This window comes from Melanerpes formicivorus, unplaced genomic scaffold (genome assembly GCF_026170545.1).
Source record: "Melanerpes formicivorus ecotype bairdi unplaced genomic scaffold, bMelFor1.0.p_v2 SCAF_48, whole genome shotgun sequence".
Classification (NCBI taxonomy): Eukaryota; Metazoa; Chordata; class Aves; order Piciformes; family Picidae; genus Melanerpes; species Melanerpes formicivorus.
Window position 1 is genome coordinate 1,101,371 of NW_027142400.1, and position 24,526 is coordinate 1,125,896.

At 43.1% G+C, this 24,526-nt stretch overlaps 1 protein-coding gene and 1 long non-coding RNA gene across 2 annotated transcripts; one reads left to right on the forward strand and one right to left on the reverse strand.

The window, feature by feature from the left end:
• The first annotated feature begins 906 nt into the window (after positions 1-906).
• LOC137452040 (uncharacterized) lies at positions 907-3,399 on the forward strand. Its single transcript, XR_010989946.1, has 2 exons — positions 907-1,480; positions 1,805-3,399. It is a non-coding gene; the product is annotated as an uncharacterized lncRNA (long non-coding RNA).
• Positions 2,877-24,526, reverse strand: DEGS2 (delta 4-desaturase, sphingolipid 2). Its single transcript, XM_068160121.1, has 3 exons — positions 24,335-24,526; positions 10,884-11,626; positions 2,877-4,561 (listed from the first exon to the last, which is right to left on the reverse strand). Exons 1-3 carry the CDS (start codon positions 24,414-24,416, stop codon positions 4,418-4,420), a joined length of 969 nt encoding a protein of 322 aa, XP_068016222.1. The 5' UTR covers positions 24,417-24,526; the 3' UTR covers positions 2,877-4,417.

The window sequence follows — 24,526 nt, forward strand, 5'->3', positions numbered from 1 at the left end:
GTGGCTTTTGCCTGCCTAGCCCTCCAAGGCATCACCTGCTGAGCACCTGAGCAGGTTGCAGCAACCTCAGCAACTTCTTGCCAAAGTCAGCAAAGGGCAGTGGTTTATGACTCTTCTCAAGCCACCACTAACTGTTCCACTGCAAAAACAGGTCCTGTCACTTACACTTGTTGGGGCTTCTAGTAAATAAAAGGGAGGTATTTATGCAGAACAAGACTATGGAAAGCATTAGGAGGATGCAAGCTGAAATTATTGGCATAGCACTGCTGACCTGGAGGCTTGAGGGGAATAATTTCTTATTATCTCATATCTTGTCAGTGTTGTGCAGGTGAAATCAAAAGTATGACTAGAAGCATAGACCCAGTCATATCCTTCAAGTCACACTTTCTTTTTTTCTTTAGAGCCATTCTTTCCACCAGTACCATCTTGACACAGATTGGCACAAGCTTTACAAGGCAGTAACCTTGATACCATCTTCTTGTTAAATTTGCACAAAAAGCAAGATGGGATCCCAGCTATTGAAATCTCATATATTTTCTAAGCCCCCTGCTTTGCTTCAGGCCTTCCTGAAATTTTTGCTTTAAAAGCCAGGCTCCAGAAATGGCTTTAGGTCCAGAGCCCAGTGCAACAGCCCAGTGGGAGTCTGTGGTTGTTCCGTTACTCACATCCCCTAGACTTCATGGAGCACAGCAGCAGGCAGCTGCTGCCAGCAACTGCCTGCCAGAAACAGGAAACCCAGGGAAGAAGGTGTGGTGTGCTTTGCAGTTAGTTGTAAAATGTTACCTGCTTTGGCTTGAAGGGCATGGCAGTTGTCCTTCACCGCTTTTCAACCCACTCTGCCTTTTAGAAAAGAGCCCTTTTTACAGTGTAGTTATGCTGTAGATTAAATACTGGGGAAATAGGAGAAATTTGAGTTTAATGCAACAGTGAGAGCTCCAGACTGAGCCTGATGTCTGTTAGCTGTTTAATGCCAGCAGAAGGTGAGAGGTTAAACACAGAGAAACTAAAGCAGGCACCATGCTACAACCACCATAGGACCATGAGAAGGAGCTTTTCCAGTAGGAATACAGACAAGCATAAGTACCAGATAAGGTTATAATGCTCTGTTGCAAAAATCTTACACAGTAGTTCGATTTCTTGATTGTAAACCTACTTAATGGCATACCTGACAATAGCAAATACTCTTCAAAACTGCCACCCCTCAGATGACCACAACTGGTCTGTGAAACTCTCCCATAAACTTGATTAAGCCTCAGAAAGTTGGGACCCAACCTGGTTCGTGTTTTCCTTTGGAATGGGGCATTATGCCTAAGGTTGGTAACAACTGTGCTGTAAGTGGGGCTGAGTGCACAGCCACCTGCTGTAAATGAGCTTTTCTTATTTTCTTCTACCATTGCAGGCCTCATATAATTAAGACATAACCTGAAGTTTGCACAGGGCCACTTAATAGCTGTGGAGCAAAGTGCAGGGGGTTGGCAAGGTAAGCTTGACTGATAGAGGCAGGAGAGCAGTTCTAGCATGACTAATGCTTTGCTAGTTCTCAGCTTACAGCTCCAGCAACAGGGATGCTCAAGGTGGCTTATTTGCAGTAGTAGCACTGCTGGCAGATTTGTTTCCTCCTTACACACACTGATGCAGTACACTTCTTGCTTTTGCATAGAAGAGTGTCTCTTCATGCTGGGCTTGTTGAGCCACTGCAACAGGGAAGGCCACAAGCATTTTACAGAACAGAAATTAAACAGAGCATTAACCTCCACTCCAACATTTCATACAGCTATTTGTTCCTCCTTTCTTCTCTTGACAGAGCATTAATGTGGCCACAGAATGAAGATCTGGATTGATTTTGAAGCTAAGAAAATAAAACTATAGTCCTCTTAATGTACTTTTAACCCAGACCCATCTATCTTGTGTTGGGGGGGGAAGAACCCACCCTTCTGCCATCCTTACCGGTAGTGGCAAGGACAAGTCACAGCCTTCTTCAGCAGCATCCACACACACTGAAACTCAGCTTGCACAATACACCTGGAGGCCTCATGTTTCCAGCCACTTCACATTCCTGCTGAGATAGAGAACACAGAACAGGAAGGCTTGAGGGCTGCCTGGGCAAAGCCATGTGAGACCATGATGGAAATACTGATGGAATGGAGGATAAAAAGCAGTTCCCAATTTTGGTTGCCCTCTTTTTACACTAGCCTCTGTGCCCATCTAGACCAGTAATCCACAGAACACAGGCAACTGCATCTTGGAACAGCTGAGTAAGGGAATGAAATGAGGTCATTCTCCACAGAGAAGAACAATAGTTGTATTGAGGAAGATAGCATAATCTTTATTATGGTTTTTCTATTAACTTGCTAACTTGGCCAAGAGAGTTGAAGAACAGCTGGCCAAGGACACGGAGTTGAGTATGTGATCATGGAGTAGTAGCAGCATTGAAGTAAATTACTAATGGCTGACATGAGCACTGACACCCAAGTTAAAGGAGGTCCAACACCAAAGCTTCTTCCTTTGGGAGAAAGGAGGCTTCAGTAAAAAAAAAAAAATATATATATATATATAAAACCTAAATCTTAAGTACTGTCTTTGCTGAAGAACCACTGAAGTCTGAAGTATCAGAAGAAGCCCCATTCTTCCTCCTCTTTTCCAGAAGCACAACCCATGGACCAAAACACTATCCGTGAATGAGCTGATATCCAGCACAAAGGATCTGGCACTGCTGAGCAGACCTGAGCATTTACCCACCTGCCAAAATCAGATGGGTGAGAAAAAAAGTGGAAGACAGGAGATGGAAGAGAAAGAACCCAAACTGCAGCAGGCTAGCACAGCTGCCTGGTGTGCCAGACTAGCAATCAGACGGAATAAATCATTGGATCCAGGGCTGTAGGAGGAAGGAACAAAACTCTGTTTATTGAGGAAATCAGGCTTCCCAGGTGTAATAACATTCTTTGAGGGACCAGTGAGAATTCACAATAATCCTTTTCTTTTTACAGACATGGATTTCCAGAAGAAAACAAAAAATTCAAAGTGAGAGGGTTAAAGTATAAGAGGACCTTTATAAATCTCTCTTTTAACCACTTAGTAAGGACAGAAATAAGTTGTTGTCTTTCCAGAGTGCAGGGAATTTATTAGATGGCACCTGACCTCCTGACTCCCATGTTGTTACGCTTAGAAAAAAAGGCTTTTGATAATATGGAATTACTGAGGGTAGGCAGAAGTTTATAGTTGGAGAGGACAGGCAGAAAGATTTAGCTATTCCAGTGGGTAAAAATGAAGGATGAAAGTTAATTTCAATAGCACAAAGACACACAGGGGGAGAAACAACCCCCAGCTCTGTGTTCCAGGTATGCAGCAACTTTTATATAGTTGTAATGCCACATGCTGATAGAGGGGAAAAAAAAATAATCATCATTATTCTGAAATCAGTTAGGAACAAATATGTCTCAGTGTCTTCACTGACACATACTCCTAACTCCTGCACAGAAAGGGGTGTAATACAGAGAAGACCAAGAAAGGTGAACCGCAGCAATTTAAAATACAGCCTTTCCATTCCTAAAAGGTCTTACAGTGGGGAAAAGGATGAAAACCATCAAGTTATGGATACTGTTGAAAAGCTAAGTAAGAAAACACCACCCAGTTCCTCCAGGGGCACACCCATGCTGCTGATCAAGCATTGAGCAGAAGAGTAAAGGAAGGGTTTCTCCATCCCACAGTTCATCTCTTCCAATTAGCTACACTGAGTATTAGATCCTAAGAATAGAAATACATACAGAAAAGGTTTAGGCAAAGCCCTGGAATAAATGTCAAACAGCAGCTACTAAAATAACGATACAAAATGTACAAAAATATACATATATTGGCAGTGCATATACAAAATCTCTGCTACCAGCAATTACCAGAAGATACTAGATTAGACAAGACATTCAATTAAAGGCACCCTGTGTTCTCCACAAAGTATCATTTACTACTGTGTGCCAGTCCTCCCTTCTTCACAGTCCTGTGCACACAGAGCATCTACATCTATCCCAGTGTGAAGAAAAACCAGTCCTGAGCTGTGAGCACACACACATGTGCACACACCAAACATAACACACCAAATATTCTTGATTGTAGATCAGGCCAAAACCCAGACTTAGGCACACATGGCCCAGGAAGTTAATTCTAACTCTATAACAGAGGTTCACATAATCATTGCTCACACAAATCTAGTTTAATCAGGGTTACATGCACAAATGTCCTTTACTGAGAAGTATCAGTAGTCTGAAATAGTGCATCAAATGGCTTCATTTTCACACATTCTCTTGGTCTGTGGAGCATGAGCAACAGCTGATTTAGCACACACAAACATCCTTCTACTTCTGCAAAAATTCAAGTTATTCAAATGAATGAAGAAAACACCAATGAGGCAGGCAGAGCTAGTCCATTATCTTTCTTTTGCCAGCTTACATAGCCTCTTAACCCTTGAATAAGGACCAATAGTGTCATCAAAAACAAAGTCCCACAGAACTCGAATCCAGGACTGGTGATGGGGGAGGTTATCATAATATTCTGCTGCAATCTTCTTCACCTGGAAGAAGAAGAGGGAAAACAAGTTGTTTAGCTGCACAGTGTCAGGTGTGTTTTAGTCTTCATGCTCAGATCTGATAGCACAGCCATAACCTGAAGTTACTTGTTATTGCTTGTGAGCTTCTGAAGTTCAGCCAAATGAGATACACTTAAATACATTTACTTCTTAGCATATTTCCGAGGTAGATTGTGCCTCACAATCTCACAGAGTTTAAAAGATGTTGCCTTCAGTCAGACCTATTTTTTCCCATTTTGGAGGTGGAAGGCTCTCCGCAACAATGTGCCTAATCCACCTTATGATTTGCCAAGACTCCAACACACTGTATTTAAAGCCCTGTTTGCCACTCGTAATACTTGTCTGCTGAGGGTTTTGAGTAGGAGAGAAATAGCAACTGAGAAAATGCCAGACACAGCCTTGCCCACACTTGGTTTTCTTTCCATTCTGCTACAATGATGCAAATCTGAGAGACACATTCCTCCAGTAGGCATAGGAAATTGCAAGGGCAATCCATTCTCCTCGATCTGGTGTTTTACATGCTGCAAGATACATTATTAGTTCACAAGCCTAATGACATTTCATCCCTGTTGTTAATCCCCAAGTCTTGAGATTTGCCATCAAAGAAACCTTGCACATCGAGGGTAGCACTTTTAAGTGGGAGTAAGGCCAGAACCAGAGGACAAAGAGGTTTCAAACCTGGCAGGTTCAAGACACTATGGGGATTCCCAAGTTATCAGTACTCCCTGCTCCAGCTAGATACTTTGCTTTTTGAATACATTTATGAAGCAGCAGAGTCTGTTAACTATTATACATTTGCACATAAACTGCTTAGGCATTGTTTTATTACAGCCCCACCTCTTTGACAAATAAAGCCCTACTCCAGAGCAGTTTGTCTTGCTGGACAGCATGACTTCTCTATTTTAAAATCCTGCAGAATTTTAAAGCCAGCCATGCTGAGCACAGTGCAGCCTTCCAGTGAAAAGGGCTACACAGAAACTCATCTGGGAGAAGGGTCTCACCAGCACCTGAAGTGGAACGGTGAGAATGTTAACACCACATTTACTGCTTGTGAAAACACAAAAATCCCCACAAAAGTTAAATTATAAGCCACTATGGCTCATTGCTAGCTGCCCTGTTAATTCAGTTTCCTAGCCTACCTCACAGGGAAGTGTCTGCTGAGTAACACAAGTTCCTTTAAGATCTCAGCCCCTGTGCACTCATACTTGTGCCATGATAGTGGTGTGGTAGAATTGTTTAGGTTGGAAGGGACCTTATAGATCATTTATTCCAACCTCCCCACCATGGGCATGAACTGACTCTAGCTTCCTAATAAGTCCTTATATCCTGCTCTGAAATGCTGGTCTCTACATCAAACGTGGTTCATGTTCAATGGGATTTACACAGTGTTAGCATTTTCCCTTAGAGGTATTTATTAATGACTGAAGAAAAGTGATTGACAGAGACCAGGCAAGATCTCTGGAGATGCATATTTAGTTTCCTTTTGTAACCACAGTCAGAAACAATTTAATCTGGGGTTTGTATCCTCCCTTTTCCCCTATGGGTAATTGACACAGACAGAAGATGAGAGGAAGGACTATTTAAACAGTAAGCTCCCTTGAATCCCTCAAATGAAAGCCACTAATGAAGCCTTATGCAAACACAAAGAGGGTCTCAGATACCTAGCCTCAAAAGCTTCACTCCAGCTCTTGTTACAATCATTCCTGGCACATTGCTACCTTCCATCCTATCTCTGCCTGAATTTTGACTTGGAACAGTAATTCAGCCCTCATTTATAGCTAAGTTCACACAGCAAATCTACCATTCTCCTTTTTTCCAGAACCCCCGTGTGTTTCTACCTCAGTGAAAAAAAAATGGTCTGATCCAGGCATGTTTTTGAGCTAGTTACCTTATTCTGCATAGCTCTTGGTCATGTTGGATTCTGACCACCACAAGGGCTTCAGAAATTTTTTTTCCTGTATTGTCCCTTGCACATGGAAGTAGAAAGCTGGAGATTCACAGAAACCAATTCAGCTCTTAGGCAGTGACTGTGACCTCTGACACCAAAGGTTAACTGAAAATTACTCTAGTAATGAAGTAGGGAAAAATGGCTCAGAGACTAGGCCAGTGAACAGTCTGTCTATACTCAACTCAATACTTTCTGCACTTTCAGCAAACATTAGCCCTAGTATAGTCTGGACATAGTGCTGAAAAGCTGAGGTGGACACAACACACAGGTCTAGAAACTTGTACTTAAGTACACTCCATACACATATTCTACAGTTATATTACAGATTTAAAACAGGCAAGTAGAAAACAATTGCTTTATAATTAGGATAATTAATCAATATACTCAGCAGTGAATTTTGAGACAGATCATATACAACCTTATTCTGGAAGCAGGTAGCCCAGTCATGACTGGCAAGCTGCGTGCCAGTATCTGGTGGTGGAAGAGTTGCTTGTTCACCAAACATAGACATTTAGCACCTTCCTGCAGTATATGGTTGCAGCTCATGCTGACTAAAAAGATCAGTATGGAAATAAGAGGAGATGACCAGGAGCTTGCACTGAAGTGGGTTACTCTAGACCAGCTGTGGGACAGTAACTCACCCCTATATATAATTCTTTGCTCTGCTTGGCTTTGTGCCCAGCAGCACCCTGTGCAGGAAGGCAACCAGCACTCATGCCATTGGCAAGGTCCCTGTGTCCTGAGCAGGACAACTCCATGAGATGTACAGAAACATTGTTGAGAAGGTAAGCTACAATAAAATATTTGTGACAAAGGAATGGGGAAAAGAGAACATTTGATAAATGCAGTTAGAGGGAGGACTTCTGAAGGTTGTTCTTATGGAAATGACAAGGAAGTTTGTTAGGTATATGTCCCCTTTTTGCTGTTACACGGGAGGAAATAACTTTAAAAGTGGTTTCTCTTTTACAACAGATCTATGCAAAAGTTTCCCAACAAAAACAGCTCATCTATTGTAATTTATTTCATCATCTCCATATGTAAAACAAAATTGTCTCCTCCTTACATACCAGAATATCTGGAGGGTGGGAGGGCAGAAAATAATTGGATTTTAATGCAGATTCCATTTCAAATATGCCATTAACATATCTGTTAAGTATGTTTGAGACTGGAAGAGTTATCTTCCATGTTGTGTTCTGGCTGCAGTACAAGATTTTTGGGTGGCAATTTCCAGGAGCAAGTTTTGCAGCCAGATCATAGATCATCTCAGAGGATGACACTGACAAAGTATTCCTAAATCCTTCTGACTTCCTCCTTCAGGCTTTCCATCTTTTGCTGGAGATGGTCCATTTAATTCAGTTCCTTCCTTCCTTCCTCCCTACAGCTCTCAACTATAAGCCATAACTCATTGCTAATTTGTGAATGGAGGTCATCGTGAAAGCATAACAAGAGAGAAAAGTCACAAGAAGCTTATTAAGCTCTCGGCACTTGCTATATCCAGGCTTTTCTTCAATTAGATCAGGTGCTAGGTAAGAAATCACGTCTTTTAGACTAGAACTTTGCTTCTGGTTTTGTGCTTGTAGAATACAGCAACAGGATCCCAATCCTACTCTATTGTATCTGACAGGTGCAACCTAGCATTTTGCCATGGCTCTTACAGACCCTTTGTCCTGTGGTTATACAGAAGCTAGAAATCCTTATGACAAGAAGCTGAAAAATTGTTTAGAACATTAGGCATATCACAGAAGTTCCGTCTATAGTCACTGCACTCAAGAACACTCAAGCTAGCCCTCCTGATCATCACAGAGTTAATTACATCTGCATTTCAAAACTAGCACATCTACCATGTTTTCCAGTCTTGTCTGCCCAATAAATCTGGTTCCATACCATGTATTTTCCTTTTCCCACAAGCTTAATGAGTAACTAGTTTGCCTCTGGTAAGATTGCAGTTTTTAATTGCAGTTTGTAGGAAGAGTACAGAGTTCCCCCTTTTTCTACTGTCCCCTCTTTCCATGAGTAAATTAAATCCATCACATAATGAAGAATGAAACTTCCTACTTGTTGGCAAACAATGCAATATTTTATAATTATACAGCTTCATGCAAAGACTAATCAAGTCCTAAGTCTGTAGGGTTTTTTAGAGCAGGCTTCTTGTGTAATCTCTCATTATACTAGTGGGACAAGTTCTTACTGCACACTTGTGTCACTCATCTTTAATATCTACAAGCTTACAGCAGAGCCTAATTCTTCCTCTATCAAAACTGTCACACTCCTAGGGTAAAGGTCTTTCCAGTGGCAAACACATTACTCAGAACATTCTGAATGACACACCTGTAACAAAGGACAAAGCTGAATTTAGTTTTCTGATAAGCAAGTGGAAGAGCCAGTTACTTTCCAAGATTAAGATCCAGCTATTCTCTGATCCTATTCCTCTTTCCTCAATCATGCAGGAATGAAATAAAGATCTTTATTCCACTTCCTACTTGCCAATAATTAAAAAAAAAAAAAAAAAAAAAAATCTAATAGGTCATACACATTATACAACTCAACTTTTGGAAGTTCAGGAGACTAGAGCTGAAAAAACAGACTTGCTCAGTGAAGCATTTGCTGGGAGGTTAAGCAGAGGAGAGCAATGAAAGGTTCTGCCCTTACCCATTACAAATTTCAAACATTAAAGCTGTGCAGAGAGGATCTCTTGTCCCCTTGTCTCCTTTCACCAAAGAGGCACAGATAATCAACTTGTTTTAATGGATAAAGGATTTTCTACAGTAACAATTTTGCCAGAGGATTTTCACTTATAAATGATCACTTGTCAAAGACTCAATTTACCATACAACTGTCAGGCAACAATGAACAACAAACCTGATACTTCCTCCACAGCAATGAGGTTCCACAGATTTCAGCTGCCCAAGAACTAGAAACACAAACATGAGCCCATGAAATTTAACTAAATACCTTTATGCTCTTTACACAGGAAGGCAGACACTTCCAGCTGCTGCACTGCCTCAAGGAATTAGGCTGAACTATTATTTGTGGTATGGGTGGGGAAGAGTTTTTCAGGTCTCAGTCAGGTCGGGAGCAACAGTCCCAGCAAGTTCAATTAGTCACTTACCTCGGTGTAAGATACAGAGCTAACCTCCTTTTCTCATATTTACATTTCAGTAATCTAAGTATCTAAGCCTAACAAGTTTGAACATTGGAAGCTGAAGCAAAGCTTATGCACTTCCCAGCTGAGCTATCAGGTGTATCAGCAGTGGGAGTGCCTAACAACTTCACATGTGAACATGGGCTGCTTTACCCAGCTACTCTGGAACCCTCCAGGAACAGCTAGCTTCTCCAGGACAGACCTCTGGTAGTAAAGGTGGTGTTAAAACAGAACTGCAGGCTATAGAAAAGCTCACCATGCTCTTCTACACCACAAGAAAATCTCCTCTCACTTAGTGTTTCTGAGATGAAAAACATTAATCTGCTGTCTGGACATACCATAAAACTTGTGTGCTATGCAGCAATTCAGATTCTGAACTTCAGACTCCTCAACTCTACCTTCACCTCATAAGGCTATTGCTGAAGTAGTCCCAAAGTTTGCATCAGACCAGAGGCAGAAGATACTTTCTTTCCTACTATGGATTTATATGTAGGAGTAATACTTCAAAGTCATGCACCTCCAACACTGTGAGCACCTGCTGAGGAATCTTTGTATTAAAACCCCAAGGAGCAGCCACATACCTGAAGAGAGACTGAAAACCATTTCTAGACACCTGGGCTTTGCAAATTTGACTCCCACAACTGATAAAACGTAAACAAAAAGGGGCTTGACTTTCAAAAGGGGAAAGCCACAGCACTTTCCCAATGACAGATGAGACATCCTGAGTTTCTGTGGGAGGGGCAGCAGTGCTAAAACAAGTCATGTAGAGTGGAGCTCTGTTCTCTAGTGCAGGAACATACCCAAATTCTTATGTAATCTCAAAAATAGAAGGACTTTTCTTTGATATTAATTGAGCAATCTAGTTAGTAGATTGATCATTAGACAAAATTCAAGTAGTAATTACCATCTGCTTTACTTTAAATGTGCCTTTAAACTTCCAAAGAAATAAAACCTGGTGACTGAGGGGGGGAAATGGAAAAATTCAGAGCATTATTTCATAAAATAAATGAAATATTACAGCATTTCAGCAGCCATTTCTCTCAATCTCCTGCTTAAAATGAAAGGATTAGAAAGCTTTTTGATTTCTCTCTTTTTCCCTTTCCCCCCCCCCCTACATTTTAAAAACTTTTTCATTGTTATGATTTGGAATGAATTCTTTGAGACAGTTCAGCAGCTTTTATAGCAGTCCAATTCACACATGCTCATTCAGTACTTACCATTGGCAATCTGCATCCAGGAATGCTGGGGAAGTCATGATGCTCCATGTGGTAGCCTACATTAAAGGTGAGCCAGTTCAGAGGTCCATAATAAGAGTAAGTCTCATACCCTTTTAAGAACATGTAGTGCTCTGCTATGAAGTGCCCAGAAATGGGGTGTACACCCATGCAAAGAATTGTACCTGCTATTAAGTAAATAATAGGTTTGAGTCCCCAAAGGTGGTAGATTATAAGGTCTATAGAAAACTGGATGAGAGCATTAAAAATTTCCATCCGTGTTATCGCCTTAGGGTTCACATACAGTGGTCTCAAACTGTAGAAGAGAGGTTGGAGGAAAAGCCAAAGCAGTTTCCTAAGCGGCGTACAGAAGAACCAGCCTTCAAAGTCTGTCGGAATGTCCACGTCCAGGCTGTCCCCACCAAGGTATCGATGATGGTCAATGTGGTATTTCTTGAAGGAGGCAGAATAAGGGATGCCAATCGGCAAGTTGGCAAAGACTGCAAACCATCGGTTCCACCTGGCCTGCTTGTTCCCAAAGGCAACATTGTGTGAAATATCATGGATGGCTAGGGACAACGAGTGGTTGATACAACCCCCAAAAGCATAAGCCCAGAAGAAAATCCATTTCCAAGATAAGTCTTTCACCAGGTAGCATGCTAGAAACTGCATGAAAACCATTCCAGATACAATCCACTTTAAGCGTGGATCTGGTCCCATTAGAGTCTTGATCTCTGGATACTTTGCTGAAGTGAAAAAATGCAGAGAAACATTTCATTAGATCACAATTTGGTAAACATAATCACCACTCACCCTATGTTTGAGGCCCTGGTTTTATAAAGTGGCAATTCCACAGTAGGGTTACCACTACAGTGAAAGCTTTACTAATGTATGGGTTCCATTCCCACCTCCAGCATCACATCCATTTGTAACTGATATTGATATATATAGAGACATGATTTAAAAAAAAATTACCCTAATGGTCAATGTGTGGCATTGCTTCAAAATGCTAAGTATTAGTACGCCAAAGCCCACCAGATATAAGATCAAAGCAGCACCTTCTGTCAAGTTTTTAATTTTCTTTTATTTTGTCTAATCCAGATGCTGTTTTCCACAAAAAAAGGATACAGCTGCCTTCTTCGCAGCCCTTTTACACTGTTGCTTCAGAAATACTAGCGGAGACAGCTGAGCAACAGGCTAGCCAGGCTTTTTCCCCATGGTTAGATGACAAATACAGCATTAAAAACAAACAAACAAAAACCACAACACACCAACTCCTAAGTATTTGAGTGTTCAACAGTACTTACAACACTTACAGCTCTTTCCATGTGATAACAAGACCAGAAAAATCAGTACTATTAGCAGGAATTTGTAAGACAGATTCTTTTTTTTAAATCTGTTCCCATTTATTTGCCTTTTCAGAAATCACACACCAAAACCAGGCATGCAAGTCACATAGATAGTCCCACAGTAGCTCCACTTAGCCTCACAAGTACTGCAATACTGCATCACAGAGGCATGGGCTGGGCTTGCCAGGTGTCACTTGTGTCAAAATTACTGATCTCTAGTTCTACTGACCATTCATGTGTCCTTTCAAGAAAAAGAATACACACAGAAGTACAGCTTTTCTAGGTGCTGTTCATTGCTTCTTCACAAGTCATAACTTCTCACTTTGAGTATTAACTTGTACATTAATTTTTCCACTCTTTTATGGCTTCTACTCATACTCTGCATTTCCTCCCTCTAACTCATACTCTGAATTTCTCAATAATTACAGCTTACATAGATAAGACTTCAGGATATTCATTCTGAACCCAGAGGTTACACAGTGTGTCCCTGTAAGTTTCATAGGCCTATTTTATGACTGGAAAAGTAAACTTAATAAGAATGCCACAGTATGGCACCAGTGCAATAAAATGAGATTATAAAGATTTGCATCTATGCAACTGTATATACTATAAATAAATGCTGGAGACAATACACAACTTCATGTGACCTTGCAAGCAGTGGCAGGAAGTGGATGCAGGACACAAAGGTTTTTTCATAGAAGTGAATCCTGAGACACTTGCAGAAAAATCAGAGAGATGATGCACTACTTAAGGAAGCAGGTTAGTGTGGTCACACCCTACAGCTATTCCCACAACTTTTGAGTCTGTTGGTCAACTTAGAGACCATAAAGATTAGACAAGCGCTATGGAAGATGAGAAAATGAGATGTTCCCAATTCTTCCTCTTCTGAGGACAAGGGGGCAAAAATCACCAAGTGGATTATTCAGGCAAGAGATATTTTTTTCTAAGTGGTGGGAAATACCTAGTAAAAGTTCACATCTTTCTAAAGCCAGGCAGGGATTTTGATAAAAATCTCTGCAAAGCCCAGGGTTTTGTTTGGTTTTTTGCTGTTCTATTTTTGTCCTATTTTTGCAGTGTTTGAAGTTATAGTTTTTCACACTAGAAATGCTAATGTGCTAAAAAGTGTTCTCTGGTACTTACGCGCTAAAATTTCGCACAAAGTGTTGAGATATTCACTCTAAAGAATAACCTGATATTATGACCTAGACAAAAATCTCTTACAGAAAAAAAGAAAAAAAAAAGTTAAGTAGCTTAGTATCCTGCTTATCCAGAACCCAGAAAACCCTTTAATAAATAAAGCCATTCAGTCATGCAACACTGAAGTCAACAGGAGAGATGAAGAAATATAAAACAATCAAATCTGTCATCTGTCCCTCAGTTAGGTCAAATTGAGGCCACTTTTACTGGGGGGAGGGGGAAGTGAGAAAAATGACTAAGAGATGCTTTATATTATAGTTTGAGCACAATGAAAGACTTTGACCTGTTACTTTTTGTGGCAGCCAGCAAGGACTGCAGATTACATTTAAGAGGTTTCAGAGCAGTAAATGCCAACTGGCAACAACAGCATCTTCAGGTAGCAAGACCTTGATCACAGAATCAGTCAGGGTTGGAAGGGACCACAAGGATCATTTAGTTCCAACCCCCCTGCCATGGGCAGGGACACCCCACACTAGATCAGGCTGGCCAGGGCCTCATCCAGCCTGGTCTTAAACACCTCCAGGGACAGCACCCCAACCACCTCCCTGGACAACCCATTCCAGGGCTTCACCACTCTCATGGTGAAGAACTTCCTCCTCAGATCCAGCCTGAATCTCCCCACCTCCAGCTTCATTCATTTTGCCAGTTTCCTTTCTGAGGGGGCCCACACCTTCCCTAGTCATCTTCTTCCCATTAATATACCTGTAAAAGTTCTTAGTGCTCCCTTTAACCTCCCTGGCTAGATTCAATTAGAACTCTCCTTTGGCTTTCCTAACCAGGTCTCTTGCTGCTCAGGCAGCTTCCTTATATACCCTCTGTTCTAGCTGTCCTTCCCTCCACTTCCTGTAGAGTTTCTTTTTAAGTAATAGTGTGTCCAGTGGCTCCTTGCTCATGATTAGATCATCTTGTTCAATCATTAGCCTAACACTGACAAGTCCTCAACTAAACCATATTCCTAAATACTACATTTACACAACTCTTAAATATGTCCAGAGATGGGGACTCCACCACTGCCCTGGATAAGCTGTTCCAATGCCTGATAACCTTCTCAGTAAAGAAATTCTTACTAATATCCAACCTAAACTTTCCTCGATGCAATTTAAGGCCATTTCCTCTTGTTCTACCACTTCTTACTTGGATGAACAGACCAACCACCACCTTACTACAGCCTCCTTTCAGGAATTTATAGAGAGGGATAAGGTCTCCCCTAAGCCTCCTTTTTCTCCAAACTGAACAATCCCAGTTCCCTCAGCCTCTCCTCATAAGACATGTTCTCTGGCTCCTTCACCAGTTTCATTGCCCTTCTTTGGACATGCTCCTGTACCTCAATGTCCTTCTTGTAGCCAGGGCCTCAAAACAGAACAGAGCACTTCAGGTACGGCCTCACCAGAACTAAGCAAACTCACTTTCCTGTTCTTACTGGCCACACTATTCCTAATATAGGCCAGGATACTATTGGTCCTCCTGGCCACCTAAGCACAATGATGGCTCATGTTCAGCCAGCTGTCAATCTACACCCTCAGGTCCCTCGGTGATGAACATCTTTCCAGTCACTCTTCCCCAGTCCTGTAGTGCTGCTGGGACTTGTTGTAACTAAAGTCCAGAACCTGGCACTTGGCCTTATTGAAACACATGCAACTAGTCTTGGCTCATCAACCTAGTCTATCCAGATTCCTCTGTGGAGCCCTCCTATTCTCAAGCAGGTCAACATTTCCACCCAGCTTGGTGGCGTCTGCAAACTTATTAAGGGTGCACTCAATCCTCTCATCCAGATGATTGATGAAGATGTTAAGCAACAGTGGCACCAATACTGAGCCCTGGTGAACACCACCCAGACCCTTAGGAGGAAGTTTTACACAGAGAGAGTGATTGCCCATTGGAATGGGCTGCCCGAGAAGGTGGTGGAGTCACCATTACTGGAGGTGTTCAGGAGGAGACTTGACAGGGTGCTTGGTTGCATGGGTTAGTTAATTAGGTGGTATTGGATGACAGGTTGGACACAATGATCTTGAAGGTCTCTTCCAACCTGGTTTATTCTATTCTATAACCAGCCACCAACTGGCTTTAAGTCCATTCAGCACCCTTTGGGAGCAGCTGTCCAGGCAGTTTTCAACCCAACAAAGTGCATGCCCATCCAGGCCACAAGTCACCAGTTTCTCCAGAAGAATGCTGTGGGAAACGGTCCCAAATGCTTTACAGAAGTCCAGATGGACAGCATCCAACACCTTTCCCTAACTGACTAGGGCCTGATCATCTGGTTATCCTGTATGTGCTCCATGATGGTACTCAAGATAATCTGCTCCATCAGCTTCCCTATCACCAAACTCAAACTGACATGCCTGTAGTTTCCCAGATCCTCCTTCTTTGTAGATTCTTGTAGATTGGTGTCACATTGGCTAACTTTCAGTCAAGCTGGGACCTCCCCAGTAAACCACAAGTACTGAAAAATGATGGAAAAGTGGCTTGGCAAGCACCTCCACCAGCTCTCTCAGAATTCTTGGGTGGATTCTATCTGGTCCCATAGACTTGTGTACATCTATGCGGCGCAGCAGGTCATCTCGTCCTGGATCACAGGGGTATCATTCTGCTCCTGGTCTCTGTCATAGCTCAGGGGTCTGGATCCCCAGAGTACAACTGATACTATTACCAAAGACTGAGATAAAGAAAGCATTAGGCACCTCAGCCTTTTCCTCATCCTTAGTTGCCATGTTTCCTCCTGCATCTGACAAGAGGATGGAGGCCCTCCCTAGATTTTTTTTGCTGACTATTTATAAAAATATTTCTTACTTTCTTTTATAGCCAAAGTCAGATTAATTTGTGGCTGGGGTTTGGACTCTAATTTTCAACCTGCATAGCCTCAGAACTCCTTTGTAGTCATCATGTGTGACCTGTCCCTTCTTCCAAAGGCCACAAACTCTCCTTTGTACCCTAATTTGAAGCCAAAGGCCCCTGTTCAGCCAGGCAGATCTTTTCTGTGGGCTTGTCTCACAGCACATAGGCATAGCCTGCTCCTGCACTTTGACACTCTTGAAGAGAGTGTCCAGCCTTCCTGGACTTCTTTGCCCTTCAAGATTGTCTCCCAAAGGATTCTGTCAAGCAGTCTCCTAAGCAAGTCAAAGTCTGTCCTTCAGAAGTAGAATAGAATAAACCAGGTTGGAAGAGACCTTCAAGATCATCACGTCCAACCTATCATCCAACACCACCCAACCAACTAAACCATGCACCCTGTCAAGTCTCCTCCTGAACACCTCCAGCGATGGTGACTCCACCACCTCCCCGGGCAGCCCATTCCAATGGCCAATCACTCTCTCTGTGTAGAACTTCTTCCTAACATCCAACCTAAACCTCCCCTGGCGCAGCCTGAGACTGTGTCCTCTTGTTCTGGTGCTGGCTGCCTGGGAGAAGAGACCAACCTCTGCCTGTCTACAACCCCCCTTCCGGTAGTTGTAGAGAGCAATAAGGTCACCCCTGAGTCTCCTCTTCTCCAGGCTAAGCAATCCCAGCTCCCTCAGCCTCTCCTCATAGGGCTTGTGTTCCAAGCCCCTCACCAACTTTGTTGCCCTTCTCTGGACACGCTCCAGCAAGTCAACATCCTTCCTAAAGTGAGCGGCCCAGAACTGGACACAGTACTCGAGGTGTGGCCTAACCAGTGCAGTGTACAGGGGCAGAATGACCTCCCTGCTCCTGCTGGCCACACTGTTCCTGATGCAGACCAGGATGCCATTGGCCCCTCTGGCTGCCTGGGCACACTGCAGGCTCATGTTCAGCCTACCATCGACCAGCACCCCCAGGTCCCTCTCTGCCTGGCTGCTCTCCAGCCACTCTGACCCCAGCCTGTAGCTCTGCATGGGGTTGTTGTGGCCAATGCGCAGAACCCAGCACTTGGATGTGTCAAATCTCATGCCGCTGGATTCTGCCCATCTGTCCAGCCTGTCGAGGTCTCTCTGCAGAGCCTCTCTACCCTCTAGTAGATCAACTCCTGCCCCCAGCTTGGTGTCATCCACAAATTTACTGATGATGGACTCAATGCCCTCATCCAGATCATCAATAAAGATGTTAAAGAGCACAGGGCCCAGCACTGATCCCTGGGGAATTCCACTACCGACTGGCCACCAGCTGGATGTGGCACCATTCACCACCACTCTCTGGGCTTGGCCCTCCAGCCAGTTCCTAACCCATTGTACAAGATGGCAGTTCTACTGCCCCCCTTCCTTACTTTTCTAAGAATAGAGAACTTAGTCATTTCATCATCTCTCTGCCCTAGACAGCCTCCATCACCCACCAGTCCTTCTCTGTTCACAAAGAGGAGGTCCAGCAGGGTACCTTCCCTGGTAGGTTCTCACCAGCTGCATAAGCAGGTTATCTTCAGCACACTCTAGGAACCTCTGGGACTGTTCCCTTTCTGCTGTGGGTGACAGCAGGTGACAGCCATTAAGTAACTTGCTAGAGTTTAATATTAAATTAAACACATGATTAACTCCTCTGCAATGGTAAATTTTTGCATACTAGTTAAACCAAAATACCAAGTCTGTTTATCATTAATACTGATAAACCCTTCCTGTTTCTATGGCATGGAGAAACCTCAGAGAGGTTGAGAGGTGGAGCTGCCAGGCTCACTGGAAGCTGGAAGTCCTGCTGGTGGAGCAGGCTGTCTTGGTTCAGAAGTACTTCACATGAAAGATGTTGAATGCTGGCCACTTCAAAACTTGAGGCTAAGCACAGTGAGACACATTTAATCTCATTTTAAGTGATCTTGATGGGTGCAGTTTATATATAACATGCTAACACAGAGATGTGACAACATAAATATGTATCTCATTTTTCCCTTGTGTTCATGTTTTCAGTTTACTGAAGAAATGCTAGCAAGGCAAGACAGAGCTCTTACAGTTTAAAAACCTGTACAACCCTGTAAGGCTGCTGTACAAGTGTCTGTAGGTGCTGAGCAGGTCAGACATCAGCCATCTGCATGCCCCAAAGGCAACAGAATCAGAGGCAGGGCTGTTGTGCAGTGCTGAGCCAGGACCCATAAAGGACTATCAGACCTGTCACAGCCATATAGTAAAGACCACCTTAGTTTCCTACACACTACACTTGGAGAACTAAACAGACTTTCCACTCTTGAGATTGATAGAGTTTTGTACTGTGAGACATCTGGAAAGATATTTTCATCATGCTGCTCTTTCCTGAATTGCTTTCATTTTGGTCTTCCTGAGCACTCTTCCAATATACAAGTGATGAGCTTTGGTATGGCCAGAGTCTATTGCTTCCCAACAAGAAATGAGTTGGGGCTAATATGTAACAAAGGGCGTAAAATGCAATCCATAGTGAGCTCTTCATTATGCACCATCATGGCACAAAGTGGGCATGATGAGGGGGAAAAAAAAATGCATCTTTCAGCCCTTCTAGATAAGGGAGATGGCTCCCACAAAGTTATGTGGCCACAAGAGACCAGGATTTGCCCTTCAGTACAACAGACCAAGACAACTCTGGATACTCATATGTCCCCACAGGACATTCCTCACCCTCCAACGTACTAAGAAAGTCTGCCCAGCATACAGCTCATCCACATGTACTGCTTTTAATCATCCAGACTGAGTTCACACACTATCATTCAGAGGGTGGGGACCCTGGTGTAGATATACAGCAGTGCAGAAGCATGACTTTTCTGTCTTCAAGGTCAGCACACTGCAAAAGCAGTGCAGGCACTTAGTATAGCAGGTAGATGTAGTTAATCCTGCCCAGACAGCTCCACAGTCTATGCCATAACCTTAGAGCAGCTGTAATATCCAACACAATGATGAAAACCAGCACTCCCTCTCGTACAACAGTGTGGGTGAATGGACAGCAGTCAAGAGAGAACAAATGCAGCAAGTGTATTTCCAGAAGTGTTCACGATTCTAAACCAGCTCATTTACCAGAGATCACACCTCTGTTGTATTTAAGCATCACTCACCTTTCCAGAGACAGGCCTCACTCTGAAATACAACTGAAAAATTACTCTGCCTATACATTTTTTTCCCTGGTGTTCTTCTCTGGAGATCCAGAAGTGTTCACCATTACCCTACACACAACCCTGAGTTAGGGCTGGAGTAATTGGTCCTGGAAACAATATCAGTTATTAGGTCCTGGTGTACCTCCTCCTCCGGGGACATCATATATCTTGTCCTGAACACTCACTCATACTCTGTTCTCATTGATCATGCTCCTGAGATGACTCAAGAGAGATCCAATTAGAACTCAGTGATAGCACCAGACAATTTCTCATTATGTGACACTATGTACTTGCACTTGTGCATTTTGGCATGGAAAGCATTTAGATGTGGGCAAGAGCAGGAGCTGTCCACAAACACAGAAATGATGGAAGCTTAAAGGAACTACAGCCCTGCTCACATCCACAAGGAGCTAATAGTCATAAGAGATTTTATTTTTCTCCTTTTATGTTGACCAGAAGTGCAGCTTGCAGGTATAGTCAAAGTAGAGATACTACTCAGTATAAGACTTTCAAAAGACCTGTTAAGGGGAAAACACTCCAAATCTCTGCACTGCTGTTGTCCTAGACTACTTTCAGCTCATGGATGTGCTCGTAAACAGCACAGTACACTCAAGTCCTCAGCACAGGAAAGACATGGAGCTTTTCGAGTGGTCTAGAGAAGGACCACAAAAATTAGAGGGATGGAACACCTCTCTTATGAGGAAGTGCTGAGAGTTGCTCAGCTTGGGGAAGAAAAGGCTCTGGGTAGACCCTGTTGTAGTCTTTTAATGCTTAAAGGGAACTTTGTAAGAAAGATGGGGACAGAGATTTTAGCTGCAACAGAACAAGAGGCCGATCATGGTTTTAAAGAGGGTATATTTAGACTAGATAAAAGGAAGAAACTGTTTACATTGAGGGTGGCAAAATACTTGAACAGGTTGCCCAGAGAGGTAATAGATGCTCCATCCCTGGAAACATTCAAGGTCACATTGAACTGGGCTCTGAGGAACCTGATCTAGCTAAAGATTTTTCTTATTTATTGCAAAGGGGTTGGACAAGACCTTTAAAGGTCCCTTCCAACCCAAACTATTCCATGATTCTGTGATTCATTCAAGCCAGTCATGAGCCAGGACACAGGTAGGACAAACACTAAGGACAACATGAATGACAAAAGCTTCTGGCTTTGCACATTTGCCTGCCTACTCCAGGATGCAAAGCAGTAAGAAACCTTTTTTGGCCCACCTAACTACACTGAACTTTTGTGTATCCACTGTGCAAGGACAAGGGTCTTAATCTTATGTTTGCCACCCACAAGCTCAAAAACTTATTTGTGCTAGGTAGTCCAAGTGAGCTGGGTCACCTAGAAGTGGCCACCAGAGGCAAAGCACTGCAGTGCTACCACATTATTGATGTTGACAGAGATGGATGGTGTAGCATCACCATGAGACCTGTTTGTTTGTGCCTGTTTATTAGCTGATTCAGAGCAGAGGGATGCAGGAGTGCTAGAAAGAGGGCCTCCAGCTCCCTCTGAAACCAAAGTCTCCAGCACAGAGTAAACTGAAGCCTTCAATCCCACTTAATACATTTTCAGCAAAAGACCAGTAGCACTTAAAACTGACTTTCTGCTCATGTGGTTTATTTCATAGGTGATCCACACACGGAATTGGCATTAGCACTGAGATCTCGGCTACTCTGAATGTGCTCATCAGAGAACATGCTCATCAGTGGCAGCACTGTGCCCACATACTGCAGCATGAAAGGAAAACAAACTCATGGCTTCTGTGCCAGAAGCATATGTAATTCACGGCTTTGATTTAAGCTAAGGAGATATGTATCTGACACATTTCAGTAGGTACAGTTTATCAGAATTTTCATAAATGTGAAGTTTAAATAGGCAACAGAAGAGTTATCTAGGAGAAATTACAGACTGATCTCTAAATAAGTGAGCAGAGCTGGAGCTATTATGCTCAAATTGACTAAATGCAAAAATAAGATTAATTTTGGCTTTTTTTCTCCCTCCCCCCACCCCAGCCTCTCTACAGGATAAAACACATATAAAACACTTGCACCATCCCCACTCCAAAAAAACTTGCTGAAGAACCATGTGTATAAATACTAATTTCTCTTGGATGTTAGGTCGTATTCAGATACAGGTTAGGTTAGGAACCTGCCCTGAAAAACACTGATTCGGTCCTCATCCTCTGCAACAAGCAAACACCTCCCTAAGGATCCTGTGAGGCAAGAGATTTTCTGACCAACCTACAGTGATTTTATAAAGTCAGATCTAACCCACAGCACAAAGAAGAGCTATTCTTTCCATGCCAAAACATATTGTTCATTGCTTGCATTTGGGAAACTCTTTGCATGTGAGATGACCATTCATGGTGTGCTTATGGTGTTACCAGCATTTGAGTGCTGACTTTTTCATCTTCTCTCAAGACCTAAAAATCACCAACACTTCACATTGTGGAAGATCATAGATTTACAGTTTTTTCAATCTAACAGACCCTATGATAGCATTTATATAACTATACAGCAAGGCTAAATGTATCCATATGAAAAAAGTTTTCATCTACCAAGTTAGTTTTTAGCCATGTCTTTCCCTAATACAGCTCACTGCACAAAAATATCGGTCCCAACACAAGGCAGTAACAAGCTTTTCATAGAGTGAAAGAACAGCAATGAAACAATTCTGTTTCATTACTGGAAAGCGTGGATAACATGTTCAGTAACATGAATAACAGGATCAGAGTAGAAGCGCCAGCTTGGCAAGAAGTTTGAGACTTAGAAGCAGTTGGTACCTAGACCAAGCAAAAGTAACATCTCAATACCTTCAGTCTAAGGGGAAAATACTATAAAAAGATAAAAGATAAAGTGTCACCTCTTTCTTGCATAAAATATTGATCTGTTTGCTGTTATAATTATAGCTATTAGGAATCACATCCCTAGTAGGTGCATCTAGTGCAACAATCAAGTTTCAGGTGCTTAACAACTAAATCATTAACCTATTGGGAGGAAAATACTTCCTTTTACCAACATGAAATGCTGTCCCTAGGGCATTGCTATGTGTAAGATCATAAAACGCATCAATACAGAGATATTTGTTCATATGTATGTAAGAGTCTTACAGTGCACTCCAACTCAATAGACACTAGATAATTCAGCAAGCATAGAGTCTTGATGCAAGGGATTCACCGACACTCAGCCTTTGAATAATAGAGTGATGATCATTATAGCAATATCATATGGGATATCACGATTGTTTCAATTACTTTTGGTAACAGTTTGGTATTCATGACACTAGTTTCATGATCCATCCTGCCAGACACAGATTGTTCTGCTCACATCTTCCATGTCTCTCTGTGTGTTGTATTTCTCTATGCTCTTTCTTCTGCTCCCACACCTGGGGCAGGGTGAACTGCAAGGAAGGAAAGAAACTTTGATTCTGATCATAGGTTCTGAATCCAAAGAGTGTGGGGCAAAACCTCTGCAGGCATGTAGTTTAAAAGTCCTAAAAAGAGCTTGCAGCAGCAAGGATAAGGTAGTCCAGCCACACCAGTAACTCCTTACATTACAACTTCATAATGATTCACAGTCCCTACTCTATAGCAAAATCAGGAAAGCAAGACATTAGCAAAGGAATAGACCCAATATACACACTCCTACACATAGCTCACCAAAACATATCCCTTTTGATTGGAAGGATGAGTAGCATAATGTCAAGAAGCATCATTTTATGTAATTACACCATTTGACTCTCTATCATGATTACATAGTAGAATAATTATTATTTTTTCTGGATATAATACAAGCCTACGCCAGGATATTCCACCACAACTATATCAGAAGTGGTTTTGTAATTGAGATTAGTCCTGTTTTAATCTATTAAATCATGGAGGAGTAAAGAAACTACACCACAGGGCCTATGCAGCACCTCAGCCATGAACTCCAGTGCCTTCCTCTATTTAAAAAAAAACAAAAAACAACAACAAAACCCCCCACAATAAACTGGAAAAACTTTATCCTACTTATAAGAGGGAAGGAAAAAAAAAAAAAAAAAATCAAACAACCCAAACATAAAATAGGGGGAAAAAACCTCAAACAAACAAAAACCAACCAAACAAAAAAAAAATAGACAAGCAAAAAAAAAAAAAAATCTTCATTAACAAAATGCTGAAACCCAAGTATTTTCAGGAGATATACAAAAAATATTCTAATATTCTTCAACGATTCTGAATTAGTAGTTCTTCTCAGAAATTGTCTTTAAAAAAGCCCAAACCGCCCAACCAAAACCTCCCAATCCAGGGGATTCATGGACGCAGTTACACGCTGCACCTACAACATGGAGGCACAAGAGTGCACCTTGTCCCTGAGAAGCCACGGGTCCTTCTATTGTTCTCCAGCAAACACTCACCCACACCCTCGCTTATTTCATTGCACTACGAAGACACTGGGTACATTTACCCGTAGGACACCTCCCGGCCATGCCCCGCGCAACTTCGGCAGGGCTGCCGGCCACCGCGGTCCCTATGCAAGCAGCTGCCGCCAGGTGCGGGGCATGGGACTCAGCCCCGGCTGCAGGCTATCGCCTCGCGGTGACACCCCGTCGGCGCCCACTCTGCCGTCCGTGCGACCCCGCTGTGTGCAGCAGCGCCCCGTGTCGCAGAGTGCCGTTCAGCCGCCGGCGCCCGCCGTGCCTCTCCGCTGCCTCTGTAAGACAAGGCTGTGCCAGGAGAGCTGGCGACAGCGTCGCCCTCCAGGGAAAACCTCTCTCTGAGCCCACCAGCTTGCAGCCCCCTCTCTCCGCGGCCGGTTCAGCGCCCCGCGCCGACACTGGCGGACCCCGTGTTGCGCCCACCGTCCCTCCCCGTTCAGTGCTGCAACCCAGCCCGGCTGTCGGACCCGACGGCGGTCACTTCCAAGCCCCTTTGACATACCCAGGATCTCCTTTCTGCGCTGTGTGTGGGGCTGCTCTGTGTAGACCCATTCGAAGTCGTCTCGGGCGACACGGTTCCCCATGGCTCCCGCTGCGCTCCGCGCCGCTCCACGCGCCCTTATAGCTCCGCGAGCCGTGGAGGGGCGGCTCCTCCTGCCTCCGCCCCACCGGCTGCCTTACGCCTCTGGCGGGC

Excerpts from the sequence above, each read along its gene's own strand:
- DEGS2 (XM_068160121.1), bottom strand. The coding sequence starts at position 24,416 with ATGGGGAACCGTGTCGCCCGAGACGACTTCGAATGGGTCTACACAGAG. Across the intron at positions 11,627-24,334 it reads GCGCAGAAAGGAGATCCTGG|CAAAGTATCCAGAGATCAAG; the intron begins GTATGTCAAAGG and ends TTTTCACTTCAG. Across the intron at positions 4,562-10,883 it reads CTGGATGCAGATTGCCAATG|GTGAAGAAGATTGCAGCAGA; the intron begins GTAAGTACTGAA and ends TTCTTCTTCCAG.